General features: G+C 39.7%; 1 protein-coding gene across 4 annotated transcripts in view; it reads left to right on the top strand.

The window, feature by feature from the left end:
- INPP5B (inositol polyphosphate-5-phosphatase B) overlaps positions 1-20,679 on the top strand; it is a 2,334,801-nt gene that overhangs the window by 2,037,624 nt on the left and 276,498 nt on the right. For all 4 annotated transcript variants that reach the window (XM_044083533.1, XM_044083543.1, XM_044083552.1 and 1 more), the window contains 2 exons: positions 181-316; positions 20,260-20,370. In XM_044083533.1, coding sequence (XP_043939468.1) covers positions 181-316; positions 20,260-20,370 — 247 coding nt within the window. The remainder of the gene's footprint in view (positions 1-180; positions 317-20,259; positions 20,371-20,679) is intronic.

The raw sequence follows: 20,679 nt of genomic DNA on the forward strand, positions 1-20,679 counted from the left end.
TCACCCTTGAAGAGGAACACCTGCACCTAGTGACTTTACCCATTTAGCTAATGAACAAAATAAAATGTAAGCAAGCATTCAGTAGCTTCATTACCTGTTTTAAGTCTGAGTTCTCCAACAATTGCAAATTTCATGTACTGAGATTGTTTTCCAGTGTCACAGTTTAACTTGTCTTTACAGTGAAAAGTGCAGGGCACCTGCCTGGTGTGATCGAGTTCTGTGGAAAGGTAAAACCATCCAGCAGCTCCAGTACCGTAGTCATATGTCATTGAAGACGAGCGACCACAAACCTGTCAGCTCATTGTTCGACATTGGGGTAGGTGGATACCTGTGAGCAGTACTGTTACATGCATTGAGAGAAAGTCTGCTGTTTAGAGCAGTGTTTAAGTACCACTGGGTCTTTGCCTAGAAATAAGCCAGGGTTGTCATTTTAGTAGTTTGGGAACATACAGAATTAAGCATCCTTAAGGACATGTGACTTATTCAAAAGCAAAATGTAGAGAAACTGTTGTTAGACTGCTGATGCCTGGGTGAGATATGAGATGGACGTAGGAAGGAGGTATTACTAAGCTGTTAGAAAGGATGTAACTGCACAGTATTATATTAATGTTGTCAATCAGATATATCATGGAAGTGATAAGCTGGTCATATTGTTAGCAATTCATTTCATTAATTTTCCAGTGACAGTTTGGTGTTGTATTTACTTGTGAGGAAGACAGTTGCTTTTATGCAGCTTTTTAGAAAGGGTATCCCAGCATGCAATGGGCAAAAGGCATGAATGCATGAAAATGATCAGAAGTATCACTTAGCTTAAATAAACCTTTATAACTTGTGACTACTGCAGTGTATTACATGGTCCTAAACCATCACATGATATATCCCACCCATTCACAACTTTTCTACTGTCTTCCCTCATTGTATCTCTTCCCTAAGCTACTCTTTTTCTCCTATTCCCTTTTCACCATCCCCCCACTCCCAGCTTCACTTTTCCATCACTTCTCTCTCCTACTAAATGCAGCTATTGTACACGTTGTAAATAACTAGAATATGTTTGAGTTTTGCCTTGCATTCCATTAATGTAACTAACTGTAAATGCTTTTTCTGATTACTAAACTCCCATTGTTATATTCTACCTTAACTTCATGGAAATTCATAATGTTTTACCTTTGAAACTTCAGACTGAAATGATCAAGGGCAGTATGCTGCCCTGGTCAACAAACAAATAAAATAAATATATAAATTAAATGACATGCTATCCCATTGCTGCACACATACATGCTAAAAGATGTGTTTGCAGTTTAAAGGAGCACCATTTTAACCTATGAGCATGTGTTTGTGATGTGGGAGAAAACCGAAGACCCTGTTGATTCCTATACAAACACAGGGAACATGCAGATTCTGCATAGAAAGAAGAAAAACTACTGAATGAAGACATGCTCATTACATCTGTGAATTAGTGTTGAACTAAAAGTTGTTGAGGTTTTGGGAGATGGGAGCTAAAGCTGGTCGACCTGGTGGGAACTTGGGGCACTAGGGACTGGCCAGTTACATGTTGTCCAAAGTGAGACCAAAACAGAATTAAAATTATTTGCCAAAAACACACATTTTATGAGGACAGGCAAAACATTTGAGCCAAAAATCTATACAGTTGAGAAGTATGCCCTCTGGGTATGTGACCTAGCTATAAAAGTATACGACCTGCTTTTCTCATTTCTGTTTTTTTCCACCTTGAGTAAGCAGTCATCAGTTCTTGTTACTTTGAATGTTAATGAATTGCTTACTGCTTTACAGCTTAGAAAGTAGTGCTGAATGCAAATGTTTTGACTTTTTTTTTTAATCTGTAAAGAATTTGCTTCACTTCTTGAGGATTTTGCTAATGATGATTAGCCATTTTCTCCTTTAAGATGTTCATCTTAAAGTTTGCTCCGACTTCAGACCAGTGACAAGTGGAGTACCACAAGGTTCAGTCCTGGGTCCTTTCCTGTTTGGTATCTACTTCTCTGAAGTACAGGCTAACACAGAAGATCTTTGGAAAATGAAGTTTGCAAATGACTGCAAACTAGGAGCCATAATTGAAACTTCTAACAATGTGAACATCCTACAAAAGGGCCACACTGAGACAGATGCCTGGTGTCAAAGCCATGGCCTCAAGCTCAATGCCAAAAAGTGCATTGTCATCCCTTTTGGTAAAAACTCTGTACCCATGAACTACCAGAAAGGCGGTAGTCTACTTAACACTGAAAGTGTGATAACAGACCTTGGGACACAGGTGGACAGTAGTCTCTCCTTTGATAATCACATCGCCGCAGTAGTCAGAAAATCCTTCTATGTGGCACACCTCATCACAAAAGGTTTCTCATCCAGGAAAAAAGAGGTAATTGTTCCCCCTCTACTCATCACTCATTTGCCTCATTATAGAGTACAATACCCCTTTTGGTATGTACCTTACAAGACATCTACAACAACTGGAAAGGCCCCAGAAATACCTCACAAAGAGGATTACCGGCCTCAAACAGATGCCCTACGCAGACAGTCTCAAAAAACACCAGCTTTACTCCATCGCATATCACCTACTCAGAGGAGATCGCTGCCTAACATACAAAGCTATGTCAAACCAAGAGCTGTTGGACATGCTCCACTTAAAGAAATCCAATCCCTCTGAGCTACACTCTCTAGGGACCTAAACCTTGTCACCACAATAAACAGAACATGTTGGAGGGATAGATTCCTGTCTCAGAGACTTCCTATACTCTGGAACAAACTACTTATCTATATCAAACAAAGCTCTTCATTAGCACTCTTCAACAAAAATCTTGATGATTGGATGGGAAATATGAAATTCACTCCAGGGATCACTTCTGTGCCTCTGCTCGACAGAGGCACAGGAAAATAATCTTGGGTGGAGAAAGCCAGGGTACCTTTTTGGCTAGGCTTATATAGGCCCTAGTGCCAATAGCCTAGTACCTACCTATGAACTTATTGTTTGGGAAACAAGACTTATATAGATATGTATAACATTGAAGATCCTGTTTGATGGCCTTGGTTAGGTCCATCCTCTACACTGATTAGGATGTGACTTCATTTCAGGAAGTTAAAATGCCCAAACCTGTTTTGACATACATACACAGTTATACCATTTGTCATATATTTAAAATACTGACAGACATGTAAGAAGTTGATACTGCACTAAAGCATAGGGTGGGGTGCTGCACTCCTGTGTATGCTGTCCTTCAGATGAGATTTTAAACTATGGTCCCATGTGTTTGAGTTGATGGTAGCTCAGGTAGATATGAAATATCCTACGGTGCCTATTGAAAAATGTAGAGGCTCTATTTATTGATTTAGGCAACATAAATTTCAAACAATTTGTAAATCACTAAAAAAAGCTAAACATGAAAAGGGATATTCACTTTTTCATTCAAAAAATAAGGAATTACACCATACTTCACCATCCCCACCCTTTATTCCATAACCATTTTTTAGTTTTCATTACAGCATTCTGACCACTCCAAATTTCAATATGTAACACTTCTTTATATCTGATTTCCCACATAACCAAAACAGCCCCTGCAACCAAATTGTCAATGCTGTCAGAATCATTGCCTTCTCTATCCCAATACCATCCATACATCAACATATTCATGTCTAAATTATCAGACTTCCTTGTGTCATAAACACCATATTTCTTTTATGCTGCATTTTAAATGAAAATGTCCCACTGATTCTTCTGTACCTCAAATGATTTCATTTCGCCTTTCACTGACAATTTTGCCAACATTAATCTCCATATGAAATAGTGTATTTCAACACCATTTTAAACCTTTATTTCATTTTTTTGATTGCTCTTTTAATTGCCTCCTTATTTTCCCATTCCTTAATATAGTAAAATGTATTCATTATAACTTTATACAAATTATCCTCCCTGTGGTCGTGTGGGATTCCTCCGGGTGCTCCGGTTTCCTCCCACATGTGTGTGCATGCATGTGCCTTCTGTGGAAGGTTGGGCGCCGGGCTGGCAATTCGACACCATAAAACTCCACTGCCAATCATGAGCGGACAGGTGATCCGCTGTGGCGACCCCTAACCGGGAAAAGCTGAAAGAAGAAGAAGAATTCTGTTTCTTTACATTGCAGATTTTCTTCCTAATAAAGAAAATTTTCTTGTTGTATCCCATTTCCCATATGCTTTTATGTTTTGATGACATTATTACACCTGCATAATCCCTCTTAAAACATTTTTTTTTCAGAATCCAAAACAAATGAAAATATGCTAAAAAACAGTGAATTCATCAAACCCAATCCTGGATTTAGCTTTGAACCCCAAATAAAGAAGAAACAATATCCAGCAACTCTCTCCATAGATACAGGAAATACAAATCTAAATAACCCAACTCTCCTAATAAAAAGATTGACTCAAATATACCTTTTTTCTAAAAGAAAATTAAATTTCCAAATGTTTGTAATATTCTAAATTTCATCTAATAACTTTTTCCATTTTCAAAATACAAAATCTGTTTTGCCAAAACTAATATGTAAAACATTTTGTTCTGATTTGCAAACATAAATCCATGCTATATTAGCTACATCAACATACCCTTTATACTTATTTATCAGTACCACTTTATTCAAATTTCTCTCAATTTTAGATGGAATTTTTCTAACTCATTATCTGCCCTAGTAGTTATAACCAAATCATCCACATACATACAAAGTAAGGGAATCCTGACATTATTTCTGCATTCATCACCAAGTCAAGTAATACCCCACTCAATGGACATCCCTGCTTAACTTCCTTACTACCCATTTATCATAACTCAAGTACTTGTTTTATTTTTCATTAAGTCCGTATAGTACTAAAATCTGTACCAACTTGTCATGATTTATGTTATCAAAAGCTTTTTCTACATCATTAATCACAATCATCTATTCTGTTTTCTCATTCATAATTCTATTTACAACTGCTTTAGCGATTATAAACCTATTCTTTGTGTCTTTTCCTTCTATTCCAAAAATCCCTTCATATAAAAACTCTTTTAATACCTCACTCATTATTTTTTAATCATAAATAGTATATTGCCTGTATTATTTAATGTCAGAGGTCTCTAATTTTATGTTCCTTGTAGTCTCTTTCTTAAAAATAAACTTTGGAATTGGATCATACTCGTATTTTATTACTTATACCTTGTTCTAACAAAAAATAATGTCTACAATACTTTCTATTTTTTTACCTTTTAATTCCTTATAAAATTCATATCCCTTATCATATGGTCCTGGTGTACTCATTTTTATATCTTGCAGTAATTATTTTAATTCTTGAATCTCATTTTTTTACCCTTTCTGTTACCATCTCTGTCTTAATCTTTCAATCTTCTCCCTTCCAAATCTTTGATCTACAATGTAATTCCTTTATGTAACTCTCCACCCTCAAAACAATACCTTTAAGATCACATCATTCAGACCTCTGCTTTAATAAAATACAGCTCATTCTTCCATCATCCTTTTCTATCATGGAAAATCTCCCTCACCTATACCTTACAATAAAAATTATGTTTATGTAACAAATGACTTATTTTATCCAAATTCTCTTCTTAGTTATATTTTCTTTTTCTCTGATATCTTTTTTCAGATAAATCTAAACATGTTATATTCACAAAAACCTCATTATATTTTTCTTTTTAACCTATCAAGTTTTTCCCATTTTTTTATATATTACATTTTATAATTTACTTTAAAACTTATCCACCAGAGTTCAACATTTTCATAAAGTGTTTTCATAGTTAAATGATACTTGCATAATTTATCGACATATTCTTTAAAATAAGCTTCTCTAATAAACTCCTCATTTACTGTTTTAACACATTTGCCTTCCTAAGTATACCTTAACACACTTGTAAATTGTGCTGTAATAGCATAATGATTTGAGAACCAGGCCTCTTCTGTTTTTTATCATACTCTATCAATCCTTCTGAAAAAATAAAATAATCAAACTGTGGTCTAATATTTGATCTTTTATATGTAAACCTTGTTTTATCGTCTAAGTATAACTGTCCTGCTTTAATCATTTGCTTACAAGCTTTAATATCCTTGCCAGTCTTCTACAAAACATTCCTTAAATTAAAATTGAAATCACTTAAAATAATAATGCTCATATTTAGCATAACACAATTCTTTATTTATTCAACTATTTCTGTCTTTTTATCCTGTGATGTAAGCATAAATACCAGCCACCCTCCAAACTTGGTTTTGAAAAGCTACATCACAAACTGTTTCCCTGGACATAAAACTATATAAGTGGGAATTTTAATACTAGAATCCTTAGTAATGCCTCTCCTGAATATAAATCTTCTCTGAAATTCCATTCATTTCTTTCCCCCAAACAACCTTGGCTTGTTGTTTTTGCTCGTCCCTTAACTACAAATGTCTAATAAAAAAATAACATCCACTTCCTGTCTTTTACACCAGGTCAAAACACCCAATCTTCTTTTTCCATTCAGAGTACTATTTACATTAATCAATACTACCTTTCAGTTAACTCTTTCCTTTCTTAACAATTTTCTTTTGTAATTTTATTTTTCTTTTCCTCACTCAGTTACCAAATTTACTTCATTTTCCCCATTTATATCACCCTCTTCTTCATCTTGCGATAGATTATCAAACCTATTTTGTACCTCCACATTCCAAACAATGTTGTAATTTTTTTAATACTTGACTTTCATTACCTTCAACATGAGTATCCATCAAACCAGTTTCATTAACTTCTTTGTAAAATTCTTCTTTTTCTTCATTACCCATTTCATGATCTTCATTTTCTTATTTTGACAATCAATCCCCATGTTGTCTTTTTTCCCCAGAAATCGTGCATTCCATTTTACATATACCCCTCCCATGATCAATTTCTCCATATTGCTCACAGGTTTGTTGGGCGTAAACTAATCATTATGCCCACAGTGGGAACATGGCTTAGATTGTCCCAAGTACTTCAAAAAAAACTTTTTCTCATTAACCATATTGACACTTGGTACATGCATTATTTTACCATCTTTTTAATTTAAACACACACACACACACACACACACACACACACACACACCACACACACCACACACACACACACACACACACTTGACTCCAGTCACCCATCCCATAATTTCTTTGTATCAAATGTCTTTATATAATATCAAAAACATTTTTACATACATTCTCAAAAAAGTCCTCAAGTCAGTTTCTGTTACTTCAGGCAATCAAAACTGCATTTCCATTTTCTTTTTAAAATAAATTGCACACATCTAACAACAGATTTATTCCACAGGGAAGAGAATGATTTAGTATCAAAAGGTACAACAAAACATTCTGCCAAGGTAATGGACTCAGAACCTAGATCACAAAAAGTATATGTTCCAGTCTGAATAAACGCTCCGACATCATCTGGTCTAAAGCCAAACGGAACAAATACGTTATCCCAAATGTAATATTTATCCATCTCTCCTTCCTCTGATTCAGTCCTTACTATAGATTTACACTAATCAACAATCAACAATTTTCTTTACAGTAGTACCTCTTTTAGCTGTTATCACTGTATACGATTTTAAATCTTTAACACTCACGGACAACAGTTTATCAGTCTTATTATCAACACTTTCATGAAAAATGCCCTCTCCACCATGAAACTTGTCTTCAACTCCTCCTTCTGTATTCTCCGCAACCACTTCATTAACTATGTCTGACTACAAAATCACCACTGAATTCATTGGTTCCTCCTCCTCAATCATCCAAAGCAAAATATGTTGTAAGCCACCTTTTTGTATTTCTGTAATTTTGATATGCAGTAATCCATTTATCTGCATTATTTATACAATTCATGTCCTTAACTATGTCATCCATTTCACCTTTCTGATGAACAGCAATAACTTTGTTATCATGAATATCATCAGTCTGTTTTTTTTTTCTATGGGGTCAGGGTGGTGTGTCAACTGTTGCCATTTTTGAAGAAGAACTTTTCCTATCTTCTTTGACAGTCACATTTGACACTGGCATCAAACTATACTCATTGATGATTCATTTATATACCAGCAGATCTGATGTTGTCCTTTTCATTCTATCCTCAGTGTGGGTTTACCGGATCTGACCTCAGATGTTACTCAGCCATGTACATTAAACTTTCAGATCCAACTCTTGAGCTCCTACCTCTAACAGTAATGCCCCAATCAGCTAACAATACCTCAGATCTCATTTGCCGCCATCTCGCACAGACATGGATCTGGCTCTCAGAGCTTCTTTGGATAATTTTTGCAGTTTTTCTGTGAGTAATTATCCTCTTGTATCTCCTACATTTTATATTCTGTTTTTGTCCTCCCTCTACTACTTTTTATATACGCAAGTTTTTCTCCCAATTGCTCCCTTTATAACTTTTTCTCTACCATTTGGTAGTTTCTAATGTACCATAACTGGTACTTACCTTTTCTTCTTTTAACCTTTCTACCCCATTGTTGATAGTCTGCCATCTGTAAAAACAAAAAAAAAGTTTTTCTTCCCTTTGCTCTATTTTCATTACCCAACAGGCTTTAAAAATTGCACTTCATCTGGGCATAAGATTCCCAGTTATGATGCCCACAGTGAGACCATCTACTGCCTTGGAACAGCATACTTCAACACTGACTTATCCATTTTTGCTGCATTTAATTTAAGAGCACTTAGCAACAGATTCAATCAGTTGGTTCTTAAGGGTATGCTGCTGCCCTGTTCCTCCTCTTCTTCAAGGGCTCAAACCCCCAGCAAATCTGTGAAATCCTTTTTGAAGTTGAAGGAATCTCACAAGTAATCCCCACCCATTCTCCAAGGGCTTTTACTTTGGCTCCTTCTTCATCAGAGCATCAATAAAAAATTCAGGAAACTTCAGATCCTTCTTCATTGGATCCTAAGAATGAACACTTGGATCCCACACCCTTGGATCTGATTATTATTCTATCTAAGTCTTCTCGAACCCACTCAGTAAGACTCAAGATCAGAACAGTTTCTCCTTGGATGCATTCTCCTTTTCTCCAGGGAACACTAAGGAGAGAATCTAAGCCCCAATCAACCACCTTTTCCATTAGATCCTCCAGAAGTCTGTCAGAAGCCGACATTAATTGGATGATGAGGAAATTCCTCAGAGCTCAGATTCAGATAGAGGTTATTCTGCCTCCATCTCCTTTTGGATCCTTGAGCCTTCTGTCCATGTCTCACATAATGATATTTCCTTCTCCGATCAGTCCCATGGTTTTAGACCCTTTGGATCAAAGACCCCAGAGTGTGTCTATGTCGGATCCATATGGTGTCCCTGACTAGTTCTGCTCTGCTTCCTTTGGATCAGGATGAGTCTTGGAACTGAAGCATTGGAGCCAGATCCAGGAGGTTGGGTTCAACTATGATGTTATTGAAGCCTTCCTTACCCCTCATAGCTTCGGCATTGGACAGCTCTGGTCTGACTTCTTCTTTGAGGCATGGATCTGGGCAGGATCGGGGCTTGGTCGGAGGTTTTGGCTCCAGTGCCACCAACCACGGCTTCTTCCGGTCCATCTGCCTTCGAGGTAGTGGGATAGGGCTTTTCTCTCAACAGAGAAATTTGATTACTGTCTATTCCTTGAATCCTACATCCCTTCTGGTCTTAACTCTGATGCTATCAGGCCTACTCCACAGGGACAGCTGGTACCATTTAGCATCCAGATACTCCCCATCTAGGAACTTCCCCTCTCTTCAGATACCTCTCTAGATCATCTCACTGAAGAGGTTCCCCAAAAGGGAGCATGCAAAAGGCAAAACATAGATTCCATTATGGAGCCTGTCAGTAAAGATACTGATTTCAGTGAAGGGGAAGGGTTCTGCAGCTCTCCACTAGATGATGTCTCATTCAGAGACATCCTGGAAAATCTTAAACAAAAAGTAGATGGTCTTCAGATGCTCCCACTCCAGAGGAGTCAGTTTTTCTAGAAGCTTTTGCGTGGAAGAAACCAGATGCCATTGAACCAATTCCCGGACACCCAGACAAAATTTTGTAACCACTGAAGGAAAGACCCTATTGGAGCAAAGGAGTCTTTTGCTGCTATGGTTGTGGTGGCAGGCACTGAAAAGGAGCTAGAGGAGCAGAGCTCCTCTGTCCATCTCCCTAATACAGAGTCCAGACAGATTTGGAAAGCACATATTTCATAGGTAGGTACTAGGCTATCGGCCCAAGGGCCTAAGTAAGCCTAGCTAACAAAGTTCCCTGGCTTATGCCAACCCAAGAAAGTTAATTTTTTTGTCCTCCCGTCAAGCAAAGCCACAGAAGTGATCCCTGGGGTGTATTTCCCATCCACTCATCAAGAATTTTCTTGGAGTGTTAATGAGGAACTTTGCTTGACATAGATGGGTAGCCTGTTCCAGAGAATGGGAAGTGTCTGGGACAGGAATCTATCCCTCCAGCAAGTCCTGTTTATTGTGGTGACAAGGTTTAGGTCCCTAAAGCATGCAGCTCGGAGCAATTGGGATTTCTTTAGGTGTAGCATGTCCAACAGCTCTGGGTTTGACATAGCTTTATATGTTAGGCAGAGATCACCTCGAAGTAGGTGATATGCTACAGAATAAACCTGGAGTTTTTTGAGACGATCAGTGTAGGGCATTTGTTTGAGGCCAGTAACTCTCTTTGTGAGGTACTTCTGTGGCCTTTCCAGCTTTTGCAATGTCTTGTGAGGTACATTCCAAAAGGGGCGTTGTACTTTATAATGGGTCTAATGAGTGTCGAGTAGAGGGGAACAATGACCTCTTTTTTCCTGGATGAGAACCCTTTTGTGATGAGGTGTGCCATGTAGAAGGATTTCCTGACTACTGTGGCAATGTGATTATCAAAGGAAGAGACTACTGTCCACCTGGGTCCCAAGTTCTCTTATCACATATTCGGTGTTAAGAAGACTGCCGCCTATGTGGTAGTACAGAGTTCCAAAGGGGATAACAATGCACTTTTTGGCATTGAGCTTGAGGCCATGGTTCTGACACCAGACATCTGTCTCAGTGAGGCCCTTCTGTAGGATGTCCACATTATTTGGGGACTTGACTATAGCTCCTAGTTTGCAGTCATCTGCGAACTTCATTAGCCAGAGGCCTTCTTTATTAGCCTGCACTTCAGAGAAGTAGATACCAAACAGGAGAGGTCCCGGGACTGAACCCTGTGGTACTCCACTTGTTACTGGTTTGAAGTCATATTTGGAGACTGCAACTTTTACAGTGTGGGTTCTGTCAGTGAGCCAGTTGGCAACCCATCTTGTGACATAGGGATTTATACTTAGTTTAGTGAGTTTAGCTATAATTCCAGAATGGGGGATGGTGTCAAAATCCTTGGTGAGGTCAAGATAAGCTGTGTGAACCACCTTACCCTCGTCTACGGCTTTGATGACTGCCTCAAAGAAGTTGACCAGGTTCAGGAGGCAAGATTTGCCTTTCACAAACCCGAACTGGGTGGGGTCCAGAGTTTGGAGGTTACCAATATCTTTGTTTATGAATTCCATGATGATACGTTCCATGGCCTTGCAGACCAGGCTCATCAGGTTAATAGGGCAATAGTTCCCAGGATCAGTGGTAGCCCCCCCTTTGTGGAGTGGGATAACTGTTGCTGTGCACCATTCAGGTGGCACAGCCTGACGTGAGGCTATGATTGAACATGGTGCTTAGGTGGGAAGCCCGTTCGTTCTGAAGTTCATGTAAATCGCAGCCTGGGATGTTGTCCGGTCCTATGGATGCTGTGTTTTTGGCTTTAGAGAGTGCTGCTTTTACCTGTGAAGTTGTGATTACAGGGACTCTGCATTCTTCCTGTATAGATATGGGGCTCTTTAGGGGGTGAGAGGGGGTAAAGTTAGCATTAAACTTATCTGCCAGGATGTTAGCAATATCATTTGGTTCTGTCATTTTTGTGCCATTGTGCTGTAACTCAGAGCAGATCTGGGTGTTGCCATTGAGATTCTTGACATAGCTATAGAATGCTTTGTGGTTGTCCCTAGAATCAGTGGTAATCTTGTTTTCATAGCTAGCTTTGGAGGATCTTATAAGGGATCTCAGATTCTTGCTGAGGCTGACCAGGGAGCTCCTCCACTCATGGGATTTTACTCTCTTTTGCAACAATTTCTTCCTTCTGTTGTAGAGATTGTTTATGGCAGGGGACCACCAGATTGGCTTCCTTTTTTTGGAGCATAGCGTCTTGGCTCTGTTTGGGATAGCACGATCCATGCACTTATGTAAGTGCTTATCGAGTGCATTTGTGTAGGATTCAGCAGTCATAACTGCATTGTCCATCTTCATGAAGTTTGCCACTTCTGTCTTAAGAAGCACGAAGCTGGCTTTGGAGAATTTTTTTTCCGTGGTTTCTTTAATGAGGGGTGGGGGCAGGATGTGGATATCTAGGGTGATTAGCTTATGGTAAGATCTGACCAACAAGGAGTTGACTTCAGGTGTGGAACACCGGTCACTCATGTTGGTGATGACTAGGTCTAGGATACTGTTGCCCCTGGTGGGGGTGTAGATAAGTTGATCCAGGGCATTGGAATTTATTAATTCCAGAAAGTGCTGAGCAAAGGAGTTGGTACATGAGTAGTTTTCCCAGTTAATGGTGGGGTAGTTGAAATCACCCAATATTAGGGTGTTTGGTTGAACCCTAATATTTTACAGTATATCAAGAAAAGAGGAGTGGGAATCCTGGGGCATGGTGGGGGATCTGTAGCAAGCTACAATTTGAATTGCATTTTTGCCCAGAATTAGTTGCACTTGGATAACCTCGGCTGCATTATGCTGAACAGCTAGCCTGGAGGTGTGGATATCCTTAATGAATATGGACACACCTCTGCCTTTGGTGTTCCCGTCCAGGTAGATGGCTGAAAAGTGTGGTATGAGTTATAGCTTGGTAATGCAGGGGTGCTCTCTGGAGCCATGAACCAGGTCTCAGTCACTGCACAGACATCGATGTTCTCCATTTTAAGGAGTGCCTCGAGCGAGTGCATTTTGAGATTTAGACTTCTAGCATTGAGTAGCATTACCCTCAGTTTTTGCTTGCCTGTTTCTGTATGGTGGAGAATTTGTCATTTGAACCTTAAAAAAGGCACTATAGGGGTGGCAAGAGCCTTTGCCAGTATCCGGAATCCCAGGGGTAACAGGTGCAGGCCATCTCTGGCAAAGCAGTGGTCTGTCGACCATGTCATCCCAGGCAGACAGATATTGGATCCCCGTAGAATGACACCAGAAGCTTAGCCAATTGTTGGTATTTGCTTTAACAACCTTTGCCTTGAGGTCCATGAGTTACTTAGCACACTTTGCAAGGCTGCAGTAGGATTTGACCAAGGAACTCTCTAAATTCCTCTGAGTCCATGCTTGTGGGGGACTACAAAATGTCGTCTTCACAGCTGGCAACTCTATTATCCATTTTTAATGTGGCCATGAGGTTAATATCCCATGCTGCAGAGGGTATCTCACTGGTTGCTGTTTTAGGCATAGTTGTTAAGAGACATGCCTAGATGTGGGTATGTGACATTATAAAGCCTTTCAAGTCTTTTTTCATCAAGGCTCCCTTTTTATGGAATGTCTTTGTTTGGCCGTACTGTAAAAGAAATGCTTTCCTGGAGTGGACAGGATGGAAAGCCCCTGATTGCTGTAGGGATAAGCTTTTCTACCCCTCAGTGATTCTTTTCCCATTATCAAAGAGTAGGCAAGAAAATATGGTTCTGGAAGTCCAAGGGACCTTTCCAGGATTCACGTGAGGACAACACCTCCAGAGGCAGGGGGGAGTTCAAATGGAAGATGCCATCCTCGTGGCAGAGGAGGCCCACAAAACTAGGGTTTCTGAGATTCTTTTTCAGATAAACCTTTTCAGTTGTCATGAAGGTTTGACCAACTGCTCACTTCTGAAGGCAGTCGGAGGGGGCTTGTCTTTGCACCCTGAATCCTGGGTTTCTATAATAAAAAGATTCTTGGTTGCTAAAAATAATATCCAGAGGTTATTTCATACCATTTTTACAAATACCTCCAAACAAAAGAAGAAAGCTTCCTTACATCCCACCCAATCAGAGAGTAGCTACAGCACAAGGGATTCAAAAGCTACTAGACAAGAGAATCATCTAGGAGGTCCCACCTGACCAAAGAGGATTTGGGACTTATTAATGGCTCGTTTTAGTGCCAAAGAAGACAGGAGGCCTGTGACCAATTTTGGATCAACGCTACCGAACCAGTTTGTGAAGAAGTCAAAGTTAAGAATGGTCATGGTTCAGTCCATTCTGCCCTTTTAATGCAAGAATGATTAGATGTGCTCAATCAGTCTTCGTTGTGCATACTATCACATCAAGATAGGCAGACAGTACTGAAGATTTTTGTGCTTTCAACTGGGAGCCAATTACTATCAGTTCAGAGCCTTGCCATTTGGTGTCGGAATTCAGAGTGTTTACATATCTAGATGACTGGCTCCTCACCACCCCATCTAGGCATCTCTTAGAGCAGGTCAGCGACTATTTGTTCCAACTTTGCCAAAGACTAGGCATTTCAGTCAACACCTCCAGATCTCATCTACAACCTGTACAGAGCCTGGAGTTCATAGGTGCACAGTTGAACACAGTAAGTCAGATAGCATCCCCTTCATATACATAGTATAGACACAATCAGGTTTCAGGTACAGCAAATTCTTGTTCACCCTTCTCCTCCAGCCAGACTTGTCCTTCAGGCTCAAGGTTCAATGGCAGTGGCCATAACCTTATTTTCTGTGGCCCATTTCTATATATGTGTTCTCCAATGGACTCTAGCTGTTCATTGGTCTGTTCAGCATCATCCTCTGTCCTCTCCAGTCAAACTCACTCAAGTATGTAAGGATCATCTTAGTCAGTAAATTCAATTGGATGATGTTTACTTAGGCCATCCCTTTATTCTGTCTCCTCCAGTAACCACTGTAACCACACACACTTTCCAATTGGGGTGGGGGTATTTCTTGGGACATATGGTCCATGGTATGTAATCCCCCACAGACACCAATTCGCATAGCAGTGATCTAGAGATGACATTGGTCCTACTGGCATTGTAGGCCTTTCAAGATGTTCTTCCTCTAGGAACTGTTGTGATACAAACTGGCAACATGTCTGTGGTCTGGTACATCAACAAACGGGGGTGGGGGGCCCGATCTTATCCCCTTTGTCGAGAGCCAGTGAGAACATGGCATTGGGTGGTCTTCTCCACCCACAGTTTTATGGCACTGCACATTCCAATGAACTAGCAGACAGACTCGGCAGGTTTAGCCTGATACCTCATAAGTGGTCTCTCAATAAATCAATGTTGGAGAGGATTTTCCATCTTTGGGGCCAAACTTGCTGTGATCTCTTTGTATCTCTCCACAACAACAAATGCAGCAGATTTTTTGCCCTAATCCCCCCTCAAGAGGAGTCACCAAGAGATGCTCTAGTCCACATTTGGCCCTCCAGTCTCCTGTATGTTTAACCCCCGCTACTTCTGATTCCAAAATTCTTACAGAAAGTACATTGGTTGTAGAGCACAGTTATCCTCATTGTCCCCTTTTGGCCTCACCAAGTGTGGTTCATCTTCCTTTGGTCTCATCTTCAGTATCCTGCATGGATACTGAACCTGAGTCCAGACCTTCTGTCAATATTTCAGGCCTCAAACTGACTGCATGGTTTCTCCAATTCCATTGATAGCTAGACAACCCAGGCTTTCCTCCCCAGGACCTGTGATTTCTATCCAAGCATCTAATAATGCCCATTTGCTATTTTATTTTTTATTTTTATTTTCACGTCTTCCCAGAACGGTTTTGCAAGGAAGATCTACATGAGTAAATGGAAAAGATTTTCAATATGGGCTCTTCATAAGGAAATTGACTATTTCACTGTTCCTGTGTCCTCACTTTTAGAATTTTTAGCATCTGTTTCTGAACTCCAGGCTTTATCTTCCAAATCCCCTTACATCGTTTTTCACAAAGACAAAGTTACTTTTAGAACCAGTCCATCCTTCTTACCAAAGGTAGCTTCTGAATCGAATATTAATCAAACAATTCATGTACTTGCCTTCTTCCATAATTTTTCAAATAAGGAGGAGTACGTGCTACATCTTTTAGATGTATATAGACAATTACATTTTCATCTCCACAGAACAAAAGGTTTCAGGAAATTAGAACAGCTGTTTGATTCTTTCTCATTGAACAGACTGGGATCATCAGTTTCTAAAGTTACTCTGGCCAAATGGATTACCAGTTGCATATGTTTTGTATATGCTCAGCAAGGCCTTTCCCCTATCAAAGCCACCTAAAGCACATTCTATTAGATCCATGGCACTTCCACCTTTTGTTTAGAACTTCCATTCATGACATTTATGCAGCACCTAATTGGTCTAATGCTCTTACCTTTATTGTCCGTTAAAAAACAGATTTGACCTCCAGAAGCAGAGCTGCTTTTGGTTTGGCAGCTCTCTGGAATATTCTTCTATGAGGACCACCAAAGATTCATGTAGCTGGGGACACTGTCCCACACACTGAGGAACTTATGCAAAGGACAACATCAGGTGTTAAAGTTATGTAGTCACCATAATTATGCATCTGTGTTGTCAGTTTTCCTTTCTCCCTTCTTTTCATGTTCTGAAGTGACCTTGTGGATATTATGGAACCTTTTGTCCCAGGTTTGAGCCCCGGCTTTGCCGTTCTTTCCATCTTCTGGCTCTATATTAGGTTCTGTAAGGCAGCACTTTAATCTGAGGTATTGGTAGCTGACTGGGGCATTATGAGTAGAGGGAGGAGCTCAAGAGTTGGATCCAAAAGTCTAGTGTATGCAGCTGAGTCAGCTCCGAGGTTGGATACGACGGTACCCACAATATTTCTCAGAGGTACAGGCCAACACGGAAGGACTGTGGCTGACCAAGTTCGCAGATGACTGCAAACTGGGCGCCATAATCGACTCTCCAGCCGACACAAGCATCCTCCAAAAGGGCCTCATAGAAACAGACAACTGGTGCCAGAGCCATGGCCTCAAGCTAAATGCCAAAAAGTGTATAGTCACCCCCTTTGGCAAAAACAAAGTGCCCACAAATTACCACATAGGTGGTAATCCATTAAGTAGAGAAAAAGTAATTAGGGACCTGGGGACCCAAGTTGATAGCAATCTCTCATTTGACAACCACGTGGCCAAAGTGGTTAGAAAAACATTTTATATAGCCCACCCAATCATGAAGGGATTCACATCTAGATCAGGGGAGGTCATCGTGCCTTTTTACTCATCCCTCATCAGGCCCATAATTGAGTACAATGCCCCTTTTGGGATGTACCTTACCAGACACCTGCAGCAACTGGAAAGACCCCAAAAGTACCTCACCAAGAGGATCAAAGGGCTCAAACAGATGCCATATGCTGCCCGGTTAAAGAAACTCCAGCGCTACTCAGTGGCATACCACCTGTTCAGAGGCGATCTGTGCCTGACATATAAAGCCATGTCCAACCCGGAATTAATGGACATGCTGCACCTCAGAAAATCCAAATCCCATCGAGCGAGACTTGAACCTCAGTACTGAAATAAATGGGACATGCTGGAGGGACAGATTCATAACCCAGAGGCTCCCTTCACACTGGAATAAAATCCCAGTCCAGGTTAGGCAGAGTCCCTCATTGACTCTCTTCAAGAGGAATCTTGATGAGTGGATGGGAGATCGGGTATCACTTCTGTGTCACTGTTAGACAGAGGCACAGTATACTAACCTCGAAAAAGGGCATAGCAAAATAAATTTAAAATGGGTGGCGAAAGCCAGACACATTCTGGCTAGGCTTATAAATGCCCTAGGGCAGATAGCCTAGTATGAACCTATGAACCTATGTTGAATGAAAGGAAGAATGAAAATGAACAACACAGGTGCATACTTATGGTGAGTACATAACTTAAATTTCTGTCTCCAAACAGATATTAAACATTTCTTTGACATCTACTAGCTGTTAAGCTACAGACTCTGGCTGGAGAATATCTGTTGGATCTCTACCAAATAGGACAGGATAGTCCAAGTGCCTGTTTGTAGATAAATGATTCAGTAGGTGCTATGGATGACCAAGCTTAATCTCTGTAGTCTCCAACCAGTCAGTGGAGAGCTGGGTGGCACCTGCATCCTGAGATCTTTCTTCCATAAGTCCACTCTCCTTCTGCAAAGGCAAACAGTTGGCACTGACATGAGTCTTCACAAGTCAAGGATTACTGCATAGGTCAGGGTGCCATTTTAACACTACACTACACTTAATTGCAGAATGGCTAGACAGTCATATACTCATTGAGTATTTTTCCCTGTGGCTTTGGTCTGGCTTCAACTTGGGGCTGTGATAAAGAGCTCTCTGCACCCCTAACATGGCGGACTATGCACCTTTGCTGCTTCTGTATACTAACTCTTGAGTATATTGTAGTTCAGAATAGGGGGAATATGCTGAGACACTACAGTTTGAGACTTGTGTATCTCTCCCAGTTTGAACTTAAAAGTTCTTCATTTCTGATGTTTTCATTTACAGTCCAAAGAATTTCAGTGTGCACTCCAAGCCATATACCAGACATTTAGTCAGATGATTAGCCATGTAAGACACTGACATTTATAAACAGGCACTAAATGTGCCAGATATTTTTTGTTTTATTTAAAATAAGCTATTGAGATTATTTCTGATCTGCTATGGTAATTGATTTCAGAAATCATGTGGTGGGTGATGGAGGCTCCCAAATGCATTATTTCTCTTAGTTAAGTGTCAAGGAAACATAATAATAACAAGCATTTAAGACCAGAATGCTTCCACTACATTATCAGTTGCTCCCAGCATAACATCACAGCCATTGATTTGTTGTTCAGGCTGGAGTGCTGTTTTTCTCTGTTCTGGGAAACTTTTTCCCTTGGCATACATCTGGGGAGCCTTATTATGCATAAATGAACACTGAGCTAGTACTGGATAGTACTCACTGAAAGCTATAAGTAATCCACGGACTCTTCTACATATCGTTTAATTAAAATTGTATCACATCATTTGCCAGTACTGTTATTTAGTTTGGCCTTGTAGGGGCTGTTAACTATTTGCTTTTGCTTGAGGTTATTAAAGAATATCTTTCTTTGTAATGCCCGCTCCTACACCAGTTCAGATTCAAATCACCATATATGCTATAGCTGTAAGCTTAGTATAGAAGGTTCAGAGAAGATAGTGGTGAGCATGTATACCATTCATGTATTAAGTCTTGTATGGTGAGGACCCTTTTCACAACTAATCATCTGGACTCTACCACTTGTTGACAAGCTTTTCCTGACTACCTTAGCTAGAAACCTATTCTTCACAAGTGATAATACTCATTATCCTACTCCCTCCTGACCCAGCCTGTTGACAACAACATATTGTAAAGCCAAACTCTATAACTAGAAAGACAGAGTTTAGCCTTTAACACATTTTCTGTTAAGACCAATAATATCAGGACCTGTGATTGGTATCCAAGCATCTAATATTGCCCATTTGCTATTTTATTTTTTATTTTTATTTTCACATTGTCAGTTGTAGTAGCTGAGAGGTGTGTCCACCACCTTCACCTAATTGTTTGAGTACAGTATAAACATTAAAACCATAAGTATCTAGTATGGAAATGGATATTAATCCCAGTATTCTTCAGACATTTTGTGAGTAATGCAAAATGTATGATTGCTGAGTCAGTGACACTTGTAAACAAGTGATAACAACATTAGCATTAGCACAGATTTACCAGTAATGACTGTCAATAGTGACCGCACAACAGTACTCGTAACACTGTGACTTGGTGGTTGAAACTTTTTTTCTAAACAGCTCCATGGTCTCTGTGAGTGGAGTTTGTATGTTCTCCCAGTGTCTTCATAGGTTTTCTCTGGCTACTGTGTTTTCTCCCACCTTCCAAAATATGATGCTTGTTTTACTGCTCTGAAAACTGTTCATGTGTAGTGTTGCATTTACTGTTGCCCTTGTAGGGTGGGCTTTGATTGAAAAGGATTCTGTGAAAGATCAGTTCACTTACCCAATTAGCAACTAAAAAAATGAATCCCTGTCAGAAGATAATGTTATGTAGGCATTAGCATCTTCTGCTTCTCTGTTTACCACATAAGTAATGGAAGTTACATGAACTTGTAAGATCTTTGAGTAACTGTATACTTAAAAAATGATGAGTTTTAAATCTACCACTGCCTTATTCACTCATATTTTGTACAACCTTTGGGAAACCTGATGTTAATTTACTGAAATGTTTGTGAACTTTTCCAGATCAAGGTAGTGAATGACGAACTTTATAAGAAAACTTTAGAAGAAATTGTACGCTCTATCGACAAAATGGAGAATGATTCCATTCCTTCTGTTACACTGTCACAAAATGAGGTAAGAAAAAGCAGAGTTTATCTGTTTTGTTAGTGTTAGAAATACTGAGTTACTTGGGAAAGTGCTACTCTGATAGTGTTTCGGTGCAAAACTCATTGATGTTACATTGTAGCTGACACTGTGAATTGGGGTGTTTCACTTTGAAGGAGCCTGTTTACTCTGAAACTGCCAGGGCTCAACAAGATGTGATAATCTTGGTTATCAGAAATTACAAGAAATGTAAATTATCAAAATAAAACTTGGGGTGTGACGGGTGGACTTTTAAAATGCTACATTTTATTGATTTAAGAAAATGGTACTGCAGCTGGG

This window comes from Protopterus annectens, chromosome 1.part1 (assembly GCF_019279795.1).
Source record: "Protopterus annectens isolate FY-2018-M chromosome 1.part1, PAN1.0, whole genome shotgun sequence".
Taxonomy (NCBI): Eukaryota; Metazoa; Chordata; order Ceratodontiformes; family Protopteridae; genus Protopterus; species Protopterus annectens.